Source organism: Rattus norvegicus, chromosome 2 (genome assembly GCF_036323735.1).
Source record: "Rattus norvegicus strain BN/NHsdMcwi chromosome 2, GRCr8, whole genome shotgun sequence".
NCBI classification, from domain to species: domain Eukaryota; kingdom Metazoa; phylum Chordata; class Mammalia; order Rodentia; family Muridae; genus Rattus; species Rattus norvegicus.
In genome coordinates, this window is record NC_086020.1 from 186,404,987 (window position 1) to 186,421,044 (window position 16,058).

Genomic DNA, 16,058 nt, shown 5'->3' on the forward strand with positions numbered 1-16,058 from the left:
GGGACTCTAACTTATATCAAGGTGACAAAACACTAGCCAGAATCCCACCCTTTTTTATGTAACTAACCCCTAGAGCAGGGCTATGGTAGCTCTGTAAGCTGTTAGGTCCCACGTCTGTGGGAGCTTCCCACAGGAAGCCCAGGGAGGTCACTGTCCGTGCTCTTCTCTCTTGTAGGCCCCTCTGGCCCAGCCCGAGTCCCCCACAGCCTCAGCTGGAGATGAACCCAGGTCCACTCCTGAGTCAGGGGAGTCGGACAAGGAGTCGGTTGGCAGCAGTTCTATCAGCAACGAGGGCAGCAGGCGGAAGGAGAAGTCAAAGCGCGACAGGGAGAAGGACAAGAAGAGAGCAGATTCCGTGGCTAACAAACTGGGCAGCTTTGGCAAAACCTTGGGCAGCAAGCTTAAGAAGAACATGGGGGGCCTGATGCATAGCAAGGGCCCCAAGCCTGGAGGGCTGGGGAGTGGGTCTGGAATAAGCAGTGGTACGGAGACATTAGAGAAGAAGAAGAAGAACAACGCATTGAAGAGCTGGAAGGGTGGCAAGGAGGAGGCAGCTGGCGATGGGCCTGTGTCTGAGAAGCCCACATCTGAGCCTGTCGGCAACGGAGGGAGCAAGTATAGCCAGGAGGTGATGCAAAGCCTGAGCATTCTGAGGATCGCCATGCAAGGGGAGGGCAAATACATTTTTGTCGGAACCCTGAAGATGGGCCACCGGCACCAGTATCAGGAGGAGATGATCCAGCGCTACCTTGCAGATGCTGAGGAGAGATTCCTGGCAGAGCAGAAGCAGAAGGAGGCTGAGAGGAAGATCATGAATGGAGGGTTAGTTAGTGGGCCTCCTCCAGCCAAAAAGCCAGAGCCGGACGGCGGGGAGGACCAGCCCAGTGACTCCCCAGCAGAGTCCAAGGCAACGGGCTTCTCTCCTGGTTACCCTGGGGGCTTTACTATTCCTCGACCTTCTGGGGGTGGAGTCCACTGCCAGGAACCTCGGAGGCAGTTGGCAGGGGGTCCATGTGTAGGGGGCCTTCCATCGTATGCCACCTTTCCCAGACAGTACCCTCCTGGGCGACCCTACTCCCACCAGGACAGCATCCCATCTCTGGAGCCAGGCAAAGATGGAGTTCACAGGGGTGCCTTGTTACCACCCCAGTTCCGTGTGGCTGACTCCTATAGCAATGGCTACAGAGAGCCACCAGAGCCAGATGGATGGGCTGGAGCTCCCCGGGGACTTCCCCCAACCCAGACCAAATGCAAACAACCGAACTGCAGCTTCTATGGACACCCTGAGACAAACAACTTCTGCTCTTGCTGTTACAGGGAAGAACTGAGGCGGAGGGAACGGGAACCTGGTGGGGAACTGCTGGCACACAGGTTCTGAATGGCTAGAACCTTAGTGGGGAAAGGGACTAAACAAAGAAAGTTAAGCTCAACTCTGGCTCATCAGGACCCAGCCCCTGTGTTGATGGGGCAAGTGCAGAAATGTGTGTGGGAGCTGGAGTGCTGGCAGGCTGGCGAGAGAGCAGGACAGGGCTAGCTACTCCGAGGGCAGTAGTGCTCCTCTGCACAGTTGACTTGAGACTGCAAGGCAGAAGAGGGAGGGAGGTTCTAGCTCAACCTCTTGGGTCCCAATCCCAGGACCCAAGGGGAAGTAGGGAAATACTAGGTGTGTGTGGGTGGGAGGTGGGTGGACACCTTCAGGGAGTACCCTGGGAAGAAAGTTCTCAATCGGTTAAGGAAAAAATAGACCAAAGTTCATTGACTTTAGAAGAAAAGCACATGGTAGTGTACTTGGGAGTATAGAGTGAGTCTGGTACTGAACAAGTTTGATTTTGGTTTGAATTAGGTAGATTTTAGGGTTGGATAAATTTTTCCTGAAGGATCAAGGCAGTAATGTGTGTGCTTGGCCTGGTCACACAGAAAGCATACTTTAAATCCTAGTGAATGGAAATAGGAAAGGGAGGACTTAAAGGAGGGCTCTTTCCTAGAGAGTTTTAGGTTCTAGATACTCATCTGCCATCCACTCTAGTTTTAGGGGAGACTGCCTGTTGCCCCATCCTTTCCGCATCCTTTTTAAGGACTGAGCTCAGCTAAGTTAAGATGTTGTGATTTTTTTTTTTTGATATTTTATTTTAAAAGCAAGTTCCTTTTGGGAAAGAGAAAAGTGGTAAAAGCAGCCTTGTATGTGGGATTTTCTTCAGGTGAACGGGTGCAGAGTGATCTATTTTTTAACTCCTTAGCAATAACTACACGTGGACTTGAGTGCACCTGAGAAGGGACGGAGGAGCCAGGTGTTTGGCCAGACTGTTTGAAACAATACCAAAACCTCTATCGAGCACTGTCCTCTGCTGCTGTGTTTCCGTAGAGAGCAACCTATTTTATTGACTAATTTTTTTAAAGAAAAACTCGACTCTGACAAAATTTAAAAATTACTTACTCCCCTCCCCTATCTAAATGATTTTTTTCTCCTTCCTGTGTACTTCTGGAGAATGAACTTAACGTCCTGGCTTCTTTTGTTAAGCCATCGCTGACCTTAGTCTGTGGTTAGTTTATTAAAATAATAAAAAACACTTTGTAAGAAGAATTATTTTTGATATTAGGACTGGAGTTGAAGCATGGTATGGGGGCTAGGGGCCACTTATAAAAAGGTAGCTAGAGAAATATATTTTAGTGAACTGTAGCCACAGGCCACAGATTAGTTCCAGTGAGCTGATCTGGCTTTGGATTTCTCCCTTTTCCTGAGCCAGCCCTGTTCTCCAGAGAAGTAGGGGTGGACCCAATGGCGAGAGCTCCCTTGCAATTTGCACAAAGCACAAGTCTGGACAGTTTATGCTCTGACCAGAGCTGTTTCTAAGAGCTTTAAACCTGAAGACTATCCTGCGCCATTGCCCTTTCTCCTTATTTTTTTTCCTGGGGAAAAAAATCATCTATGCAATTCTATACACTTGTGGATGCGTGTGAAGAGGGTGTGAGTGTGCTGCCCGTGTCCAGACAGCTCCGGTTTCTCTGCTGAGGCATGCCGTCACCCACTAGTGGAATGTAGTCCCCAAATTTGATTTAAGTCACAAATGGCTCTATATGTGCATGTATACGTTTGTGTGTGTGTGTGTGTGTGTGTGTGTGTGTGTGAGAGAGAGAGAGAGAGGAGAAGGCTTTGGGACTCCCAGTCAGGAAGATAATCAGAGAGAGAGAGAGGGGGGGGGGGGAGGAAGGAGAAGGCTTTGGGACTCCCAGTCAGGAAGATGATCACATAGCTTTCTTCGGTAACAAAGCTAGTCAAGACTTCTTTATGGAACTAGTAAGTTTAAGAAGTTGTCTCTCGCCCCCTCAAAAAGTTTGAAAGTCGCTTCCAGGTCTGCCAATCTGTTGATTTAATAATTTCCTGTCATCATTTTTAGACTATTTTTTTGTTTGTTTCTTTGCTGTGTAGCCCTGGCTTGCCAGCCTGGTACTTATTATATAGCCCAGGTTAGCCTCCAACTCATAGCAACCCTCCCGTTTCAGTCTTCTGAGTGCTGGTATCTAGGCGTGAGCCACCACACCCAGCTTTCTTCAGGCTGAAACCTAGTATGAGACAAGCATTTCTGGCAGGTGCTTACTTTAAAGGTCTACTAGGAAATTGAGGATTGGTTTGGTTTTGGCTTATTTTTTAGGTAGGCTCCTTCCTATAGCCCAGGCTGGCCTTAAATGTATGATCTTGCTTCAAATTTTCCAAGTGCTGGGATCACATCATGCCAGACATTTTTTTATTTCAGTATATAAACATTAAAAACCCAGATTGAACAAAACATCAAAATCTTAGGATATAACAGGAACCGTATTAAGGTGAAAGAGGGGAGAGCCCTTAATTGAACAAATATGAAGACAAATCCTGTCTATTTAAATTGTGATGTTTATAAAGGTGTTTTTACATTTTTTTCATTTTTTTTAAAATACTGCATCAAGATAGTATTTATCTTGGTTCGTGAGTTTTAAGCACTCCTGTTTTTCTCCCCATGAATGGTGGACTAACGCCTTGTGCCTTGTCATCATCACCTTAGACTTGTCCCAGTTTCCGAAGCTTGAATGACACAGGTGAAACCTTCACCATGAGCCCCCTCTTCTTGACTGCAGACACCTGTGTGCACTGCTCTCCCTGACTGCAGACACCTGTGTGCACTGGTGGCGTCCTCCTCCCACAGCATACATGGGGTGCCTGCCTAGGTGGGTGGGGGTGCAGATAGCCCAGCAGGGCTTTTCCTGGAGAATAAACCAGGGAATTCCATCTCCACTGGACTGCTGTGTTTGGACTTGATCTGTTATTAGATTGTACTAGATTATACTTAACACTCCTGTTTCTAAAAACTGAGGACAAATGAAGAGACTCAGAAACCTTGTATCATGCTTGTTTTTATTTCTATGGTACCCAGTTTCAATTCTGCTTGCCTTTCCAAAGAAAAAATAAGAAAGTTCCAGGGAAAGGGAGGGTTCTAAGGTCGTGTGGGAAGTGGGTACTTAAAACTTTTTGTTAAATTAGTTTTCATTTGGAAGGTGACTATTAAGGCACCAAAAAAAAAAAAATCCATTTTAAAGATGAGGGACTCTGAGACAGATTATTTTTTAGTAAGGGCTGGTGAGATTTTCATTGTTTTATGGGGATGAAGGAATGGGTTGAGTAGGGTGGAGCTAAGCAATGTCTGGGAAACAAAACAGTAAGCAAGCCCATGCCAGTACTGTGGTGGGGAGAAGGGAGGGTTTTGTGGGGAGCATTCAAGTGAGTAAAACCTCCCTTATTTAGGAGGGTCCTGTGTATGATGACGGGATGGGGGTGGGAAGGTGATAGACTCGTGGTGTATCCTTAGATGACATATGGCCTCATCTCTCAGGCTTACATTTAAGTGCAATTACTCTTTACTCCAGGGCATCTGGGGTCCCACTAAAGTTTTAATGGAGAGAGATCTTCAGGGTTCTTATTTTTCTCCTTTACGCTTAACATAATTACACTCTCTCCACCCTACACTCTGTACCATGCCATCCCCAACTTACAGCAACTACACCAGAGGACTGACCTCCAAATCCCTTAACTAAGGCTGGCTTAATTGAGAATTGAAAGAGATTTTCCTCATACTGTGTTTTGTAAATGATATAAATTATATCTTTTATTTAGTTTTTAAGATGTAATTTCTAAGAGTGAGGGATGGTGTTAAGCTCCATGCTGTGCCTTAAAATAAAAGTACCCTCCCTCACCATAGGTTTCCAAAGTGCACAGACCAATAAAGCAGAAATTACCATGACTTTATATTGTACAGTCGGGAGGTAACCCTGAGCCCAAGTTCTCTGAGATGTGGCCCTTGCCGTTCTTCCTTTCACTCACATGTCCAAGGTTCAGGACACTTTATTTTTCTTTCAATAAAGGAGCATTTGGGTGATGGCTGTCTGAGTTATCAGACACTTCTGACTGAAGTGTGTTCTCTTTTTCAAAGAGGCAGTACCCAGCCACATAACCATAGGCAAGAGGACAGAATTAGAAGCCATTTTCTGGTCTGGAAACATACCCTGGATTGTTAATATTTTCTTCTTTTCATCTCTGTCAATGCAGGCTCAATGAGTCATACAGGCACTCTTGAGCATTTTGCAGATACCCAGTCACAAGTTGTATATTGCCTTTTGTGCTTAAGCTGTTTAACAAAACACTATCATGTTCACTATCAGGTAGAATTCCTATGCCCCTCCTTCCCATGGCTTATGTGGGTTGGGGGTAGCAGAAGTGATGGAAGCTGTCTAAGGAGTGGGGTGGGAAGGACCTTGGCCTCTTTCTGTGTTTATAACTGGATCTGTGATTCATCCTGTGAGTCACTCAGCTCCACCTTCCTCCTCTAGCTACCCCTCCCAGCAGCCCTTGCTCTTGGCACAAACCTGTAACCAGAGCGGGGGTCTGAAAATGGAAACATTTGATATAGCTCCTTGCCTCCCTGTCCCCTTCCCATGCAGTGGACATCTGGGTTCGTGCGGCAGCTGGTGAGTCTTCCTGTTACCTAGTTCTCAGCTGCAGCCCCTGGTTAGGTGATGATCAAACCACTTACCTCCGTTCTGACCATTCCCTCTATATTCTCCGTTCCCACACCTCAAGACACTAAAGAACAGAAGGAGGCTCTTAGAAGAAAAGTAGTGGAGAGAAGAAAAGTACTAATTTCCTTACATACTTTATTCCAGAAGACACTGAGGTGTGTGGTGGGGTGGTGGTGGTCAGCAGCCTTTAGGACTTCTACAATCAGGCTTCTAGGCCTGCTTGCTAGCAAGTACATACCTGTTTGTTCCAGACTCTGCTCATGCTAGCTTCACTATTTCCACAGTTGCAGCCAACAAAGGGAACTTTGGAAGCTGAGGCTGGAAGGATGTGTGCTGTGGGGAAGGGGGTGTTGTTGAATGTCATGGCGCCCACCTAAGGACTGCTGCCTCTGTACAGACTCAAAAACAATAAAACAGCAGCTCATTAACACCTATTTGTATTTCATTTCCTGTCTTCACCCTGTCCTCAACTGCCCTCCCTAGCATCTCTTCTGTGCCTCCTAGTCCTCTACAGCCCCATCTTTGCCTTTTGAATTCAGCAGGGAAGGAGGGGGAGATGTGATCCTGGAACTGAAAAGAGGTTTCCAGTCCTTAACTTTCAAAATCCAGAACATGAATCATTCATTAGAAGATCTGGTGACTGGATTGGAGGGACGGAGTCATGTACCTGGGGCAGGGCTTTCCAGTGGAATAGGTAGCAGCGGGAGTGGGGAGGTGCGCTTGCCCGGCGCAAAGACTGGTTTAGATCACGAACTTTTCCTGGGTTTTCTAGCCCCCGCTCCACTGCCGAGATCTGCAGATCAAAATACCTATGCTATGTCTGCATCCCAGACACACCAACTTCCGCCCACTCCATTCTGCCCCTCGGCCTGTCAAGCTCTCTGAAAAAGGGTACAAGGTTCAGTTCTCACTTATGTCCTTTTCTCAATCTGTTAGTCAGAGGAGGCTGAAAATCAAAACAAAATCACAAAACCCATAAATAAACGAGACAAAAATAACTTGTTTCCTAGTATATTTCTCATCGAGAGTATAGAGAGCTAGGCCAAAATGTTTTCATTTAATTACATTTAATTACATTACTGCTCCCCTCTAATATTCACGGACAGAAAGGGACTAGAATGTGGGTTTGGGTTAAGGGAATCAGAGTATTCCCCAATTCCCCCATTCCTCCGATCTTTCTTAAGCTCCTCCATTTTCTTTCTACTTTAAAAAAAAAAAAAAAAAAGTGCGTGTTCTCCTTTAAGGGGCTGGGCATCTTGCCTGTTCTCTTTTAGAGTCACCGAAGTTTCCAAAGAGCCTCCCCTGTCTGGGCAGGACACACCTTTCAAATAAGACCCCCCCACACCCCACCCCCGGAAACTGTGCTCCTGGTATCCCAAGTGCCGCTACCCTTGTGTCCTCCCCAGCCTTTCTCCCCAGCTCTAGGATTTAGACTCTCCCCAGAGAGAGCGAGCATCTTTGAAGACTCCTACCCTTAGCTGCTCCAGTCCCGGATGGAGCCAGGGAAATGTGGTGGGGGGGTCGGGGCCAGAGTTTCAACATTGCCCCCCAGAAGGAGGAGCCAGAGCTGGGGGTAAGGAGAAGGAGTGGGAGGTTGGCTAGCAAGAGGGTGTGAATGGGATGCTGTGAAAAATAAGCGGGAAGGAAAGGATCCAGAGGAGGAGAGTGTATCTGTTTTATCAACTGTCATGGAGCTGGTCTGCCTTTTCAGTCTCGAGTTGTCTCATTATCCATTAACCAGCCCCTCCTTGTCTGCCAGCCGCAGTCAGTGATCTCAGTTTCCCAGAGAGAGAGAGAGGGAGAGAGGGAGAGAGGGAGAGAGGGAGAGAAGGAGAGAGAGGGAGAGAGAGAGAGAGAGAGAGAGAGAGAGAGAGAGAGAGAGAGAGAGAGAGAGAACACAATGCAGGTCCCCAAACGCAGCTACTGAAGAACTGCCCGATTCTGAGGTTGGGAGGTCCTAGATTAACTCTCTCCCTGCTCAGTTCTCTGGACCGAAGTCTGACCCAGGGAACAGGATGCCGGAGCCTAGCAGTCATCAACTAGGCAGCTGCCTGGCCTCTGGTTGCCTCCCAGGTAATAATCTGACTTCTCTAGATTTCCTTAAGTCTTCCCACCCCATCCTCTTTTTGTTTTCACCAAAGATCGCTCCTCATTCCTTTCCTCAAAGTGTTTCTGAGACTCATTCTCCTGCCTCACAAGGCCTGGCCATTGTTCCTTCTGCTTTCTCACCCTGGTTACTTTTCCTATTAACCATCCCTTTGGATGACCAGTGAATGTATATGTGCCATGTTCTATGCAGAGTTTTTAGAGGTTAAAAAAAAGTCTATTCTTTTCCTTCAGGTTTACATTCTAGAAGGATGGAGACGAGTAGCTATGTAGAATTGTGGCAGCATTGGGAACAGAACTTTGCTTCTCTTTCTCCCCTTTAGGGGAGCATATCCTAGCATGGGCACCAGGACGGAGGAAAGGGCCAGGACTAGAACTGCCTGGAACTCTGATCTGCACTAACTTTAGGGTGACCTTCCAGCCTTGTGGATGGCAGCGAAATCAGGTGAGGTAGCTAGTGTAATAGAAAATACCGAAGCTGGGCATGGTGTTCCCAGCAGTTGGGAGGTTGAGATGGGAAGACCAGGAGAGTTCCAGGCTAGACTAGGTTACATAGCAATGCTCTGTTTATCTTGAATGTATCGGTAACAGTAGAATTATTTCTAAGGAAGCTGCCTTTTACAGGGGAGGGGAAGAGGGATCGAGGCAGGACAAGGATGGATGTCAGATGTCTGTCTTGTGATTCCTTTAGGATACTCCACTGAGTAGTGAATATGATTTTGCCCTGATCAACATTGGGCGATTAGAGGCTGGTAAGTCTGAGGGTTTGGTAAGAGGAGCATTTGAGCCCCCACCTTCTGTTTTCAGAAGACTGAGGGGTGGGGAAGGATGGAGTGGAGGAAATGCTTCCAGGAGGATCCCACACTTAATCCTAACTCTTGACTTCAGTGAGTGGCTTGTCCAGAGTGCAGCTTCTCCGTCCGGGGTCTCAGCTTAAGTTCATTCCGGAAGAGGTTCTGATTCACGGCAGAGACTTCCGGCTGCTTAGAATTGGTTTTGAGGCTGGAGGGCTGGCACCTCAGGCCTTCCAGGTAAGAACTTTACTTAGAAAAACCCTTCTCACCTTGACACCTCAGGGCTCCCTCAATGCTCCAGGGTCTCTCACCATTTCTCACTCCACTCAAGGAGAAGAGTGACAGTCTCATCAGGGGGAGGGGCCTGAACTTTAGTCTGATTGTCAGTTATGAGCAGCAGTAACTATGGGAGAGTTGGGTAATATTCCTAACTAATTCCCATCTTAATAGTCAATGAGTCTGTGGTTTTAGATTTGTTCTTCTGACCACAGCACCTACCGTTTGTAGAGGTCCCCTTCTCTAGCATTTGTTTTAGCTGCTCTTTGATATTGGTGATAAAGGCAGTAAGTAGAGAAAAACATGCTCTGTTTCAGTCTTTGTACATCTTCGGTTTGAGGCTAAAGGATAGGATATACTCCCTTCCCCAGGTAACCATGGCCATCATTCAAGCCAGAGCTCAGAGCAGTCAAGTCCAGCAGTACAGAGGAATAACCCTGAGCAAAGCTGGTAAGCAACAGCGCTTTAGGAGATGGGAAGTGAGTCTGACATGGGAGGGGCTAGTTGGACAAAATATTTCTTCTTCCTTTGTTTCTCACTCTTTCTCAAGGCAAGGTTTCTGGCTCCAGAAAGCCACCCATTCCTCTCTTGGAGACTTTAGAAGACTGGGAAACAGAACGAAAGAAGCAAGGGGCCAGAGGCTGGAGGGTTAGCATGGTCAATGAGAGGTTCGATGTTGCTACCAGGTGATGACTCTGCTCAAGCTGCCCTGACTCCTGCTGCCCTCCTAGTCTTCCCAGAGTTCCTTGATCCTCCAAAGCCAGCACTTCCCATAAGCTCTGGCCTCTGTTACTCCTGGTTTCAAAACCTGAGATCCCTTGGAATGCTCTTTCCAAAGTAACTTCCTTGTTATAACAAAGTTGTGACTTCGCTCTTCACTTTGCAGTCTCTCAGGTTACTTCTGGGTCCCTAATCGAATTCTGGACAGTGAGGTCAGAAGAGCATTTGCACATTTCCATCAGGGCCGTGGACCGGTCAGTCTGAAACTAGAGGGTCAGGGGACAAGGGATGGGAGGGCTTGCTGTGAGGTCATTGTAGGGGCAAAGGTAGCTTAAATGTAGTTCTTTCACAATGACCCTCTTCTCACCCATCTGAAGCGCCTGTCCTGGCACCACCCGGGAGGCAGTGACCTTCTCCGATGTGCAGGGTTCTATATAGCCAGTGACCCGAACAAAGAAGACATCAGGTGAGGGTCTTGATGAGACCCAAGGGCTAGGTATTCTGAGGAGACCCCTTCCCCTCATTCCTGACTTCTTTTCTTCCCTCCAGAGCAGTGGAGTTAATGCTACAGGCTGGGCACTCTGATGTTGTCTTGGTAGACACCATGGATGAGATGCCTAGTCTTGCTGATGTCCAACTTGCCCACTTGAAACTGAGGGCCCTTTGCCTGCCTGGTGAGAATAACCTTGGAGCCCTTAACCCCAACCTGGTTTACTCTTTTGTACATTGTAGATCCTTTAGCCCAGTGAGTTTTCATTTTTCTATCCCATCCTCATTGCCTACAGACCTACTAATGACCTGTTTCCCACACTGTGTTTTGCTTTTATTTTTTGAAGTAGACTATGTAGTGACCTGGAGCTCACTGTGCAGACCACGCTCACCTCAAATTCTCAGATCCACCTGGCTCCCTCTTGTCTGGGATTAAAGGCGTGAACTACCACACCCTGTTCTGCAACTTTAAAAATAAAACTTTATTGGCTGAATATCGGTGTGGGGCACATACCTATAATCACAGCATTTGGGTAGTAAAACCAAGAGGAGTGCCATAATGAGTTTAGGGCCAGGCTGGGCTATGTACAAGACCTTGTCTCAAAACAAAATGAAAGTAAAAAGCTTTATGAAATTCACTTTACCCATCTTGGGTGTACCATGCATTTTATTTACAATATTGTATACTCATAAAGGCCTTTTTTAAATGTTCAGGATCAAACCCAAGGCCTTCATTCATAATTCACATTCAGTCTTAGGAAAGTGCTAGACTTTTTCTTTTTTTAAGTTAAGTAGATGGGATTTTGTTTGTTTGGGTTTGTTGCTGTTTGGAAATTGTTTGTTTGTTTGTTTGTTTGTTTGTTTTCTCAAAATGGGACTTCTCTGTGTAGCCCTGGCTGTCATGGAACTTACTACATACACCAGGCTGGCCTTGAACTCAGAGATATGTCTGCCTCTGAGTGCTGTGATTAAAAGCACACAGCAGGGGTTGGGGATTTAGCTCAGTGGTAGAGCGCTTGCCTAGCAAGCGCAAGGCCCTGGGTTCAGTCCCCAGCCCCCCCAAAAAAAAGAAAAAAAAAAAAAAAGCACACAGCACACACATCTTAACCAGACTTCTTAACCCGTCTGAGTAGCAAGTCCTTACTACTATATGGATTCTTCTCTTTCCCACTCTTCATCCTCCCCCCCCACCTCCAGTTTCAGCCCCTATCACTAGACAGGAAAGAAAGAATAGAGGGGAGAGGGGAGAGAGGGGAGGGGAGGTGGGAGGGAGAGGGAGAGAGAAGAGAGAGGATCGCAGAATCTATTTTCTTTCCTTTTGTTTCTTCTTTGAGCACAACTGCAACCAACCTCTAGAGGCTCTAACATTTATACCCTCTGAAAGGTTCCCAGAATTCCAGACATCACACAATCACAGAAACTGTCTGCAGCTGGCAGAACTGTGCCTCTGCTAGAGCATGAGATAAATCAGAGTCAGCTGCTGCTGACAAGTCTGAAGCAGCCCCACACCTTGGATTAAAAAGAAAAGTTCTATATTTGTGTTTTTAAAGAAACCAAAATTCCCAAATTGTCACTACACATCTGGGTACAAACCTAGATCCTGGGTTCTGATCTCGTTTTTCTTGCTCCCTCTGTGCTAGACTCATCTGTAGCTGAAGATAAATGGCTCTCAGCCTTGGAAGGAACACGGTGGTTGGACTATGTCAGGTATGCCCAGCCTTCTAATCACAGTTAATAATCCGACTTCCCCAACCTTCTCGTGACTTATGCTTCCCAATGGCCTTCCATAAATCCACCGTTTCCCAAGACTGTGACTACTGCTGCCTAGCAGGAGGGACAGGTACTGGGAATTTAACCCTCTTCCGACACAGTATTCCCTTGCTCACATGCCCTTCCAGGTCTTGTCTTCGAAAGGCCAGCGACATCTCAGTACTAGTGACGTCCCGGGTCCGTTCTGTAGTGCTTCAAGGTGAGGTCCTTAGGTCAGCTCCTTCCGTGCCTTATCTTTTTTCCTTCCTGTGATTGGGTACTGTGGAAGGGGGCTCTTCCTTGTGCCCCTTTAATATTAGCATTCCTGTTAGTCGGAAGCACCTGGAGTGCCAGCTCATCCTTCAGAGCTACTCCGTCCCCTACTTAACAGTTGTCCTTTATTCTAAATTAACAATGTCTTTAGTCCTCCCCCCTTTCATTAGTGGATAAGAACTGGGTGGGAAGGGCACTGGGCATGATGGTTTGGGAAGTATGGCTCTGCTTTCTCTGATGTTGAGTGTTTCTAGAAGGTGAAGTCTATCAAGTAAATCATTTGAGCTTTGTTTTCTCTTCATTGTGCCCTCTCACTCCTGCCTCCCCCCCCCCATTTTCTTTTATGTGCCCCTCCCACCTCTTCCTGTGTTTCCTCATCTCATTCCCTCCTGCCCTAGTTTCTTGGACCCCCTTCTTTGTTCCTTTGTCACCCAGAGCGTGGTGATCGTGATTTCAATGGCCTCCTCTCTTCACTCGTCCAGCTGCTTTTGGCCCCGGAAGCCCGGACATTGTTTGGTTTCCAGTCACTAGTGCAACGAGAGTGGGTGGCAGCTGGACACCCTTTCCTGACCAGGCTTGGGGAAACTGGGGCCAGTGAGGAGGTGAGGACACTTTAGGGTCTCTTTGTCTTGAGTGGGGTCATTACTAAAGGAAGAGGGTAAGAAAATGATATAATCTAACCTCTGGACTCAAACTCCGTGTGAATGGGCTGAGTGAACACTCAGGTGAGTCAGCCTTGAACCCCTACTACTCTGAATTCCTGTTTTAATCCCTGACTTCTTTAGTGTCCTGTTCCGACTGTGTTCTCTTCGAAGGCTCCGGTGCTCCCTCTCTTCCTTGACTGTGCCTGGCAGCTTCTCCAGCAGTTTCCAGCTGAATTTGAATTCTCCGAGTTTTTCCTTCTTGCTCTTCACGACAGCATCAGGGTTCCGGACACCCTCACCTTTCTGAGAAACACTCCCTGGGAGCGCGGGAAGAAGAGTGGACAGGTCAGTGACCTCTTTTAATTTTTTTCTTTTGAGCATTTCAAACTTTAGGAATTTGGTCTTTTTTTTTTTTTTCCGGAGCTGGGGACCGAACCCAGGGCCTTGCGCTTCCTAGGCAAGCGCTCTACCACTGAGCTAAATCCCCAACCCCGGAATTTGGTCTTGATTTAGGAAAACTGAGGTTTGTGGAAGGGCTGGGGGAGCTCACTCTCAGGATCAGATTTTTATTTTGTATGTGATGCCAGAAACAGAGGAGGTAAGAGGTTTAAAATTTGTTCCAGATATGGGACAGGGACACACACTGGTTTAACCATTCTTGTTTAAATATCTGTGTGTGTGCATGTCCTAGTAGTCTCGTGGAGGTCAGAGGTCAGCCACAGGTGTCGGTCCTCATCTTTCACCTATTGAGACAGTCACTGTTGCTTGTCTGCTGCACACTCCAGGCTGGCTGGTCCAAGAGCTTCTCAGGGGCTTCTCCTGTCTCTGCCCCCATCGTCCTGTAGCAGCACTGCAATGGCAGACCCTGAGCTGTGTGTCTGTCTGGCTTTGTGTAGGTTCTGGGAATTCAGACTCAGGTCCTCACCCTCACAAGGCAAGCACTTTTATCCACCAAACCAATCCTGAACTCAAATCACTCGTTTCTTTGCTTCCTGTTTAGTTCAACTCATATACACAAGTTTACACCCCCGAGTACTCCCAGCCCCTAGCTGGAAGCCCGGCTAATTTACATCTGTCCGTCTGGGACTGGGATTTACGCTACAGCAAGGAACAGATATCACAGTTCCTTAATCCTGGCTACGATCCGGAACATTGCCCAGACAGCGGGCTCCCTAGACAGCAGGTAAGGTATCTACACTTCAACTTCCTTGACTCTCTCAGGTTCCCGGTCACTACTAGATGAGAATGATAGGATATCCGAGCCCCTCAGAGAAAGATACCACTATCTTTAATTGCTGTCACTTGCAGCCTGCCTTCAGAAGACATGCTCTAGAGCAGGAGAGCGTTCTTTGGGTCTTCATCTGTTTGTCTTCTTGGTTCATGTCCATATGTCATGTTTCTCTAAAATCAACCTAATGGGCCCAACTCTCGAAAGCCTGATGAGCAGGGAGGTCAGACGAGAGGGCTGCAGTCTGGCACTGGCACAGTGAGTCCAGCAGCCAGGTACCCCTTCCCACTTCAGAGAGAGGTTGTTCTCTAGTTGTCTGTTGGCTTCTTCTTTTTTAGCCAAGCCTCATGGTTCCTGGATCCCCCAGTTCTATGTGGCTGTTCTCCAGAGGGGCCCTGACCCCCCTGAATCAGCTCTGTCCTTGGCAAGACAGCACTTCCTTGCTGACAGTCTCTTCTCATTGGCTCCCTCGACCGGCTAGATCCTCTGAAAGCCTAGCTGACCAGGAATGGGGGCTCCCCTCACATTGGGGAGCCTGCCCTTTACCTCCTGGGCTACTGCTGCCTGGATATTTGGGACCACAGATCAGGTTCTGGAAACGCTGTTACCTGAGGGGAAGGCCGGAGGTCCAGGTGAGAAGGGAAGACAGATTGGATGGGGGAGAAAGAGCTGAGAAGGCAAAGGGCTGGAGTAATTGGGGAGTAGTATTCCATTTATCAAATCGGGTCCACTTGGGATGGCAGGCGGTGGGAACTGCCTGTGACTTTGGAGCACGTAGAATCTAGAGCACTATTAGAAGGGGAAAGAACATTTAAGACTTTAAAGTACCAAGGATCTTACTAGAAAACTAGCCAGGGAGTTGTGGGACACACCTTTAATCCTAGCTCTCAAGAGGCAGGAGCAACTGGGTCTCTGAGTTTGAGACCAGCCTGGTCTACAGAGTTAGTTCTAGGATAGCCAGGGCTACACAGAGAAACCCCAGTCTTGAAAATAAAAACAGACAAACCTGAGAAAAAAAGAAAAAGAAAAAAGAAAAAGGAACTAGACCTGTGACAATCTCTCTTTGCACCTTCCTTTGCCTCTCCCCAGATAGGCTCTTCAGCTCTCACAATCTCTGGCCTTCAAGATGAGCTGTCTCATCTTCAGGAACTATTAAGAAAATGGACACCAAGAATATCTCCGGAGGACCACAGCAAGAAAAGAGATCCAAATACTATCCTTTCTCAGATCTGCTGAAACTGCTAGCCATCTCAAAGGCAGGGCAGAGGGCGGGGGTTTGTTTCTGCTGATGTTTATGTCTGACCTTGGTGCTTCGGGTTTGGTATTCCAGTCTGTAAAGCTCACTTAGTAGGCCAGTTTCTGTAGATGGTGCTACCAACCTCCAGCTCTCCTGTCTCGTTTGGTTCCTGGAGCTATTTTTGTTTCTTGTGATTTGAAAAATAAGAAACAAAACCAATTCAGAATGATTGCCTTTTTTCGAGGCAATTCTGTGCCATTTGGATGGTTGTCAAAAGTATGATATCAGAGACCCTTTTCATCAGCCCCAGCAAGGTGTCCTAGAGACCTCATTCTCAACCCCTCAACACTACATTGAAATCTTTTCTTAGTCTTCTGTGGGAATGAGGTGAATAAGGGAGACACCTCCTCCTCCCACTGTATATTTTTGTAGCAGCATTTCTATTTAAGGAGTTCATTAAAGCACAGTATTTCTACACATTGCTGGTATTTTCTTGT

At 47.3% G+C, this 16,058-nt stretch overlaps 2 protein-coding genes across 18 annotated transcripts in view; both read left to right on the forward strand.

The window, feature by feature from the left end:
- The window catches only part of Otud7b (OTU deubiquitinase 7B), a 60,651-nt gene extending 54,176 nt beyond the window's left edge, over positions 1 to 6,475 (forward strand). For 8 of the 9 annotated variants that reach the window (XM_063281883.1, XM_063281885.1, XM_063281880.1 and 5 more), the window contains one exon: positions 176 to 6,475. In XM_063281883.1, the coding sequence (XP_063137953.1) occupies positions 176 to 1,378 (1,203 nt within the window). In that variant the 3' untranslated portion in view covers positions 1,379 to 6,475. The remainder of the gene's footprint in view (positions 1 to 175) is intronic. The other variant, NM_001107697.1, reaches the window with a different exon arrangement.
- On the forward strand, positions 5,865 to 16,038 carry Mtmr11 (myotubularin related protein 11). Of its 9 annotated transcripts, none has more exons than XM_063282578.1 (18): positions 5,869 to 5,994; positions 7,452 to 7,618; positions 8,028 to 8,118; positions 8,475 to 8,596; positions 8,843 to 8,903; positions 9,040 to 9,182; positions 9,593 to 9,671; positions 9,772 to 9,907; positions 10,108 to 10,195; positions 10,319 to 10,407; positions 10,491 to 10,615; positions 12,071 to 12,137; positions 12,329 to 12,399; positions 12,888 to 13,054; positions 13,268 to 13,441; positions 14,097 to 14,279; positions 14,663 to 14,956; positions 15,414 to 16,038. In XM_063282578.1, exons 2-18 carry the CDS (start codon positions 7,553 to 7,555, stop codon positions 15,558 to 15,560), a joined length of 2,103 nt encoding a protein of 700 aa, XP_063138648.1. In that variant the 5' UTR covers positions 5,869 to 5,994; positions 7,452 to 7,552; the 3' UTR covers positions 15,561 to 16,038. The 9 variants fall into 9 exon arrangements, with proteins under 9 accessions (XP_008759551.1, XP_063138648.1, XP_063138649.1 ...); XM_063282579.1 differs by having other exon boundaries at positions 15,418 to 16,038; XM_008761329.4 differs by lacking the exon at positions 7,452 to 7,618 and having other exon boundaries at positions 5,865 to 5,994.
- Positions 16,039 to 16,058: the final 20 nt, after the last annotated feature.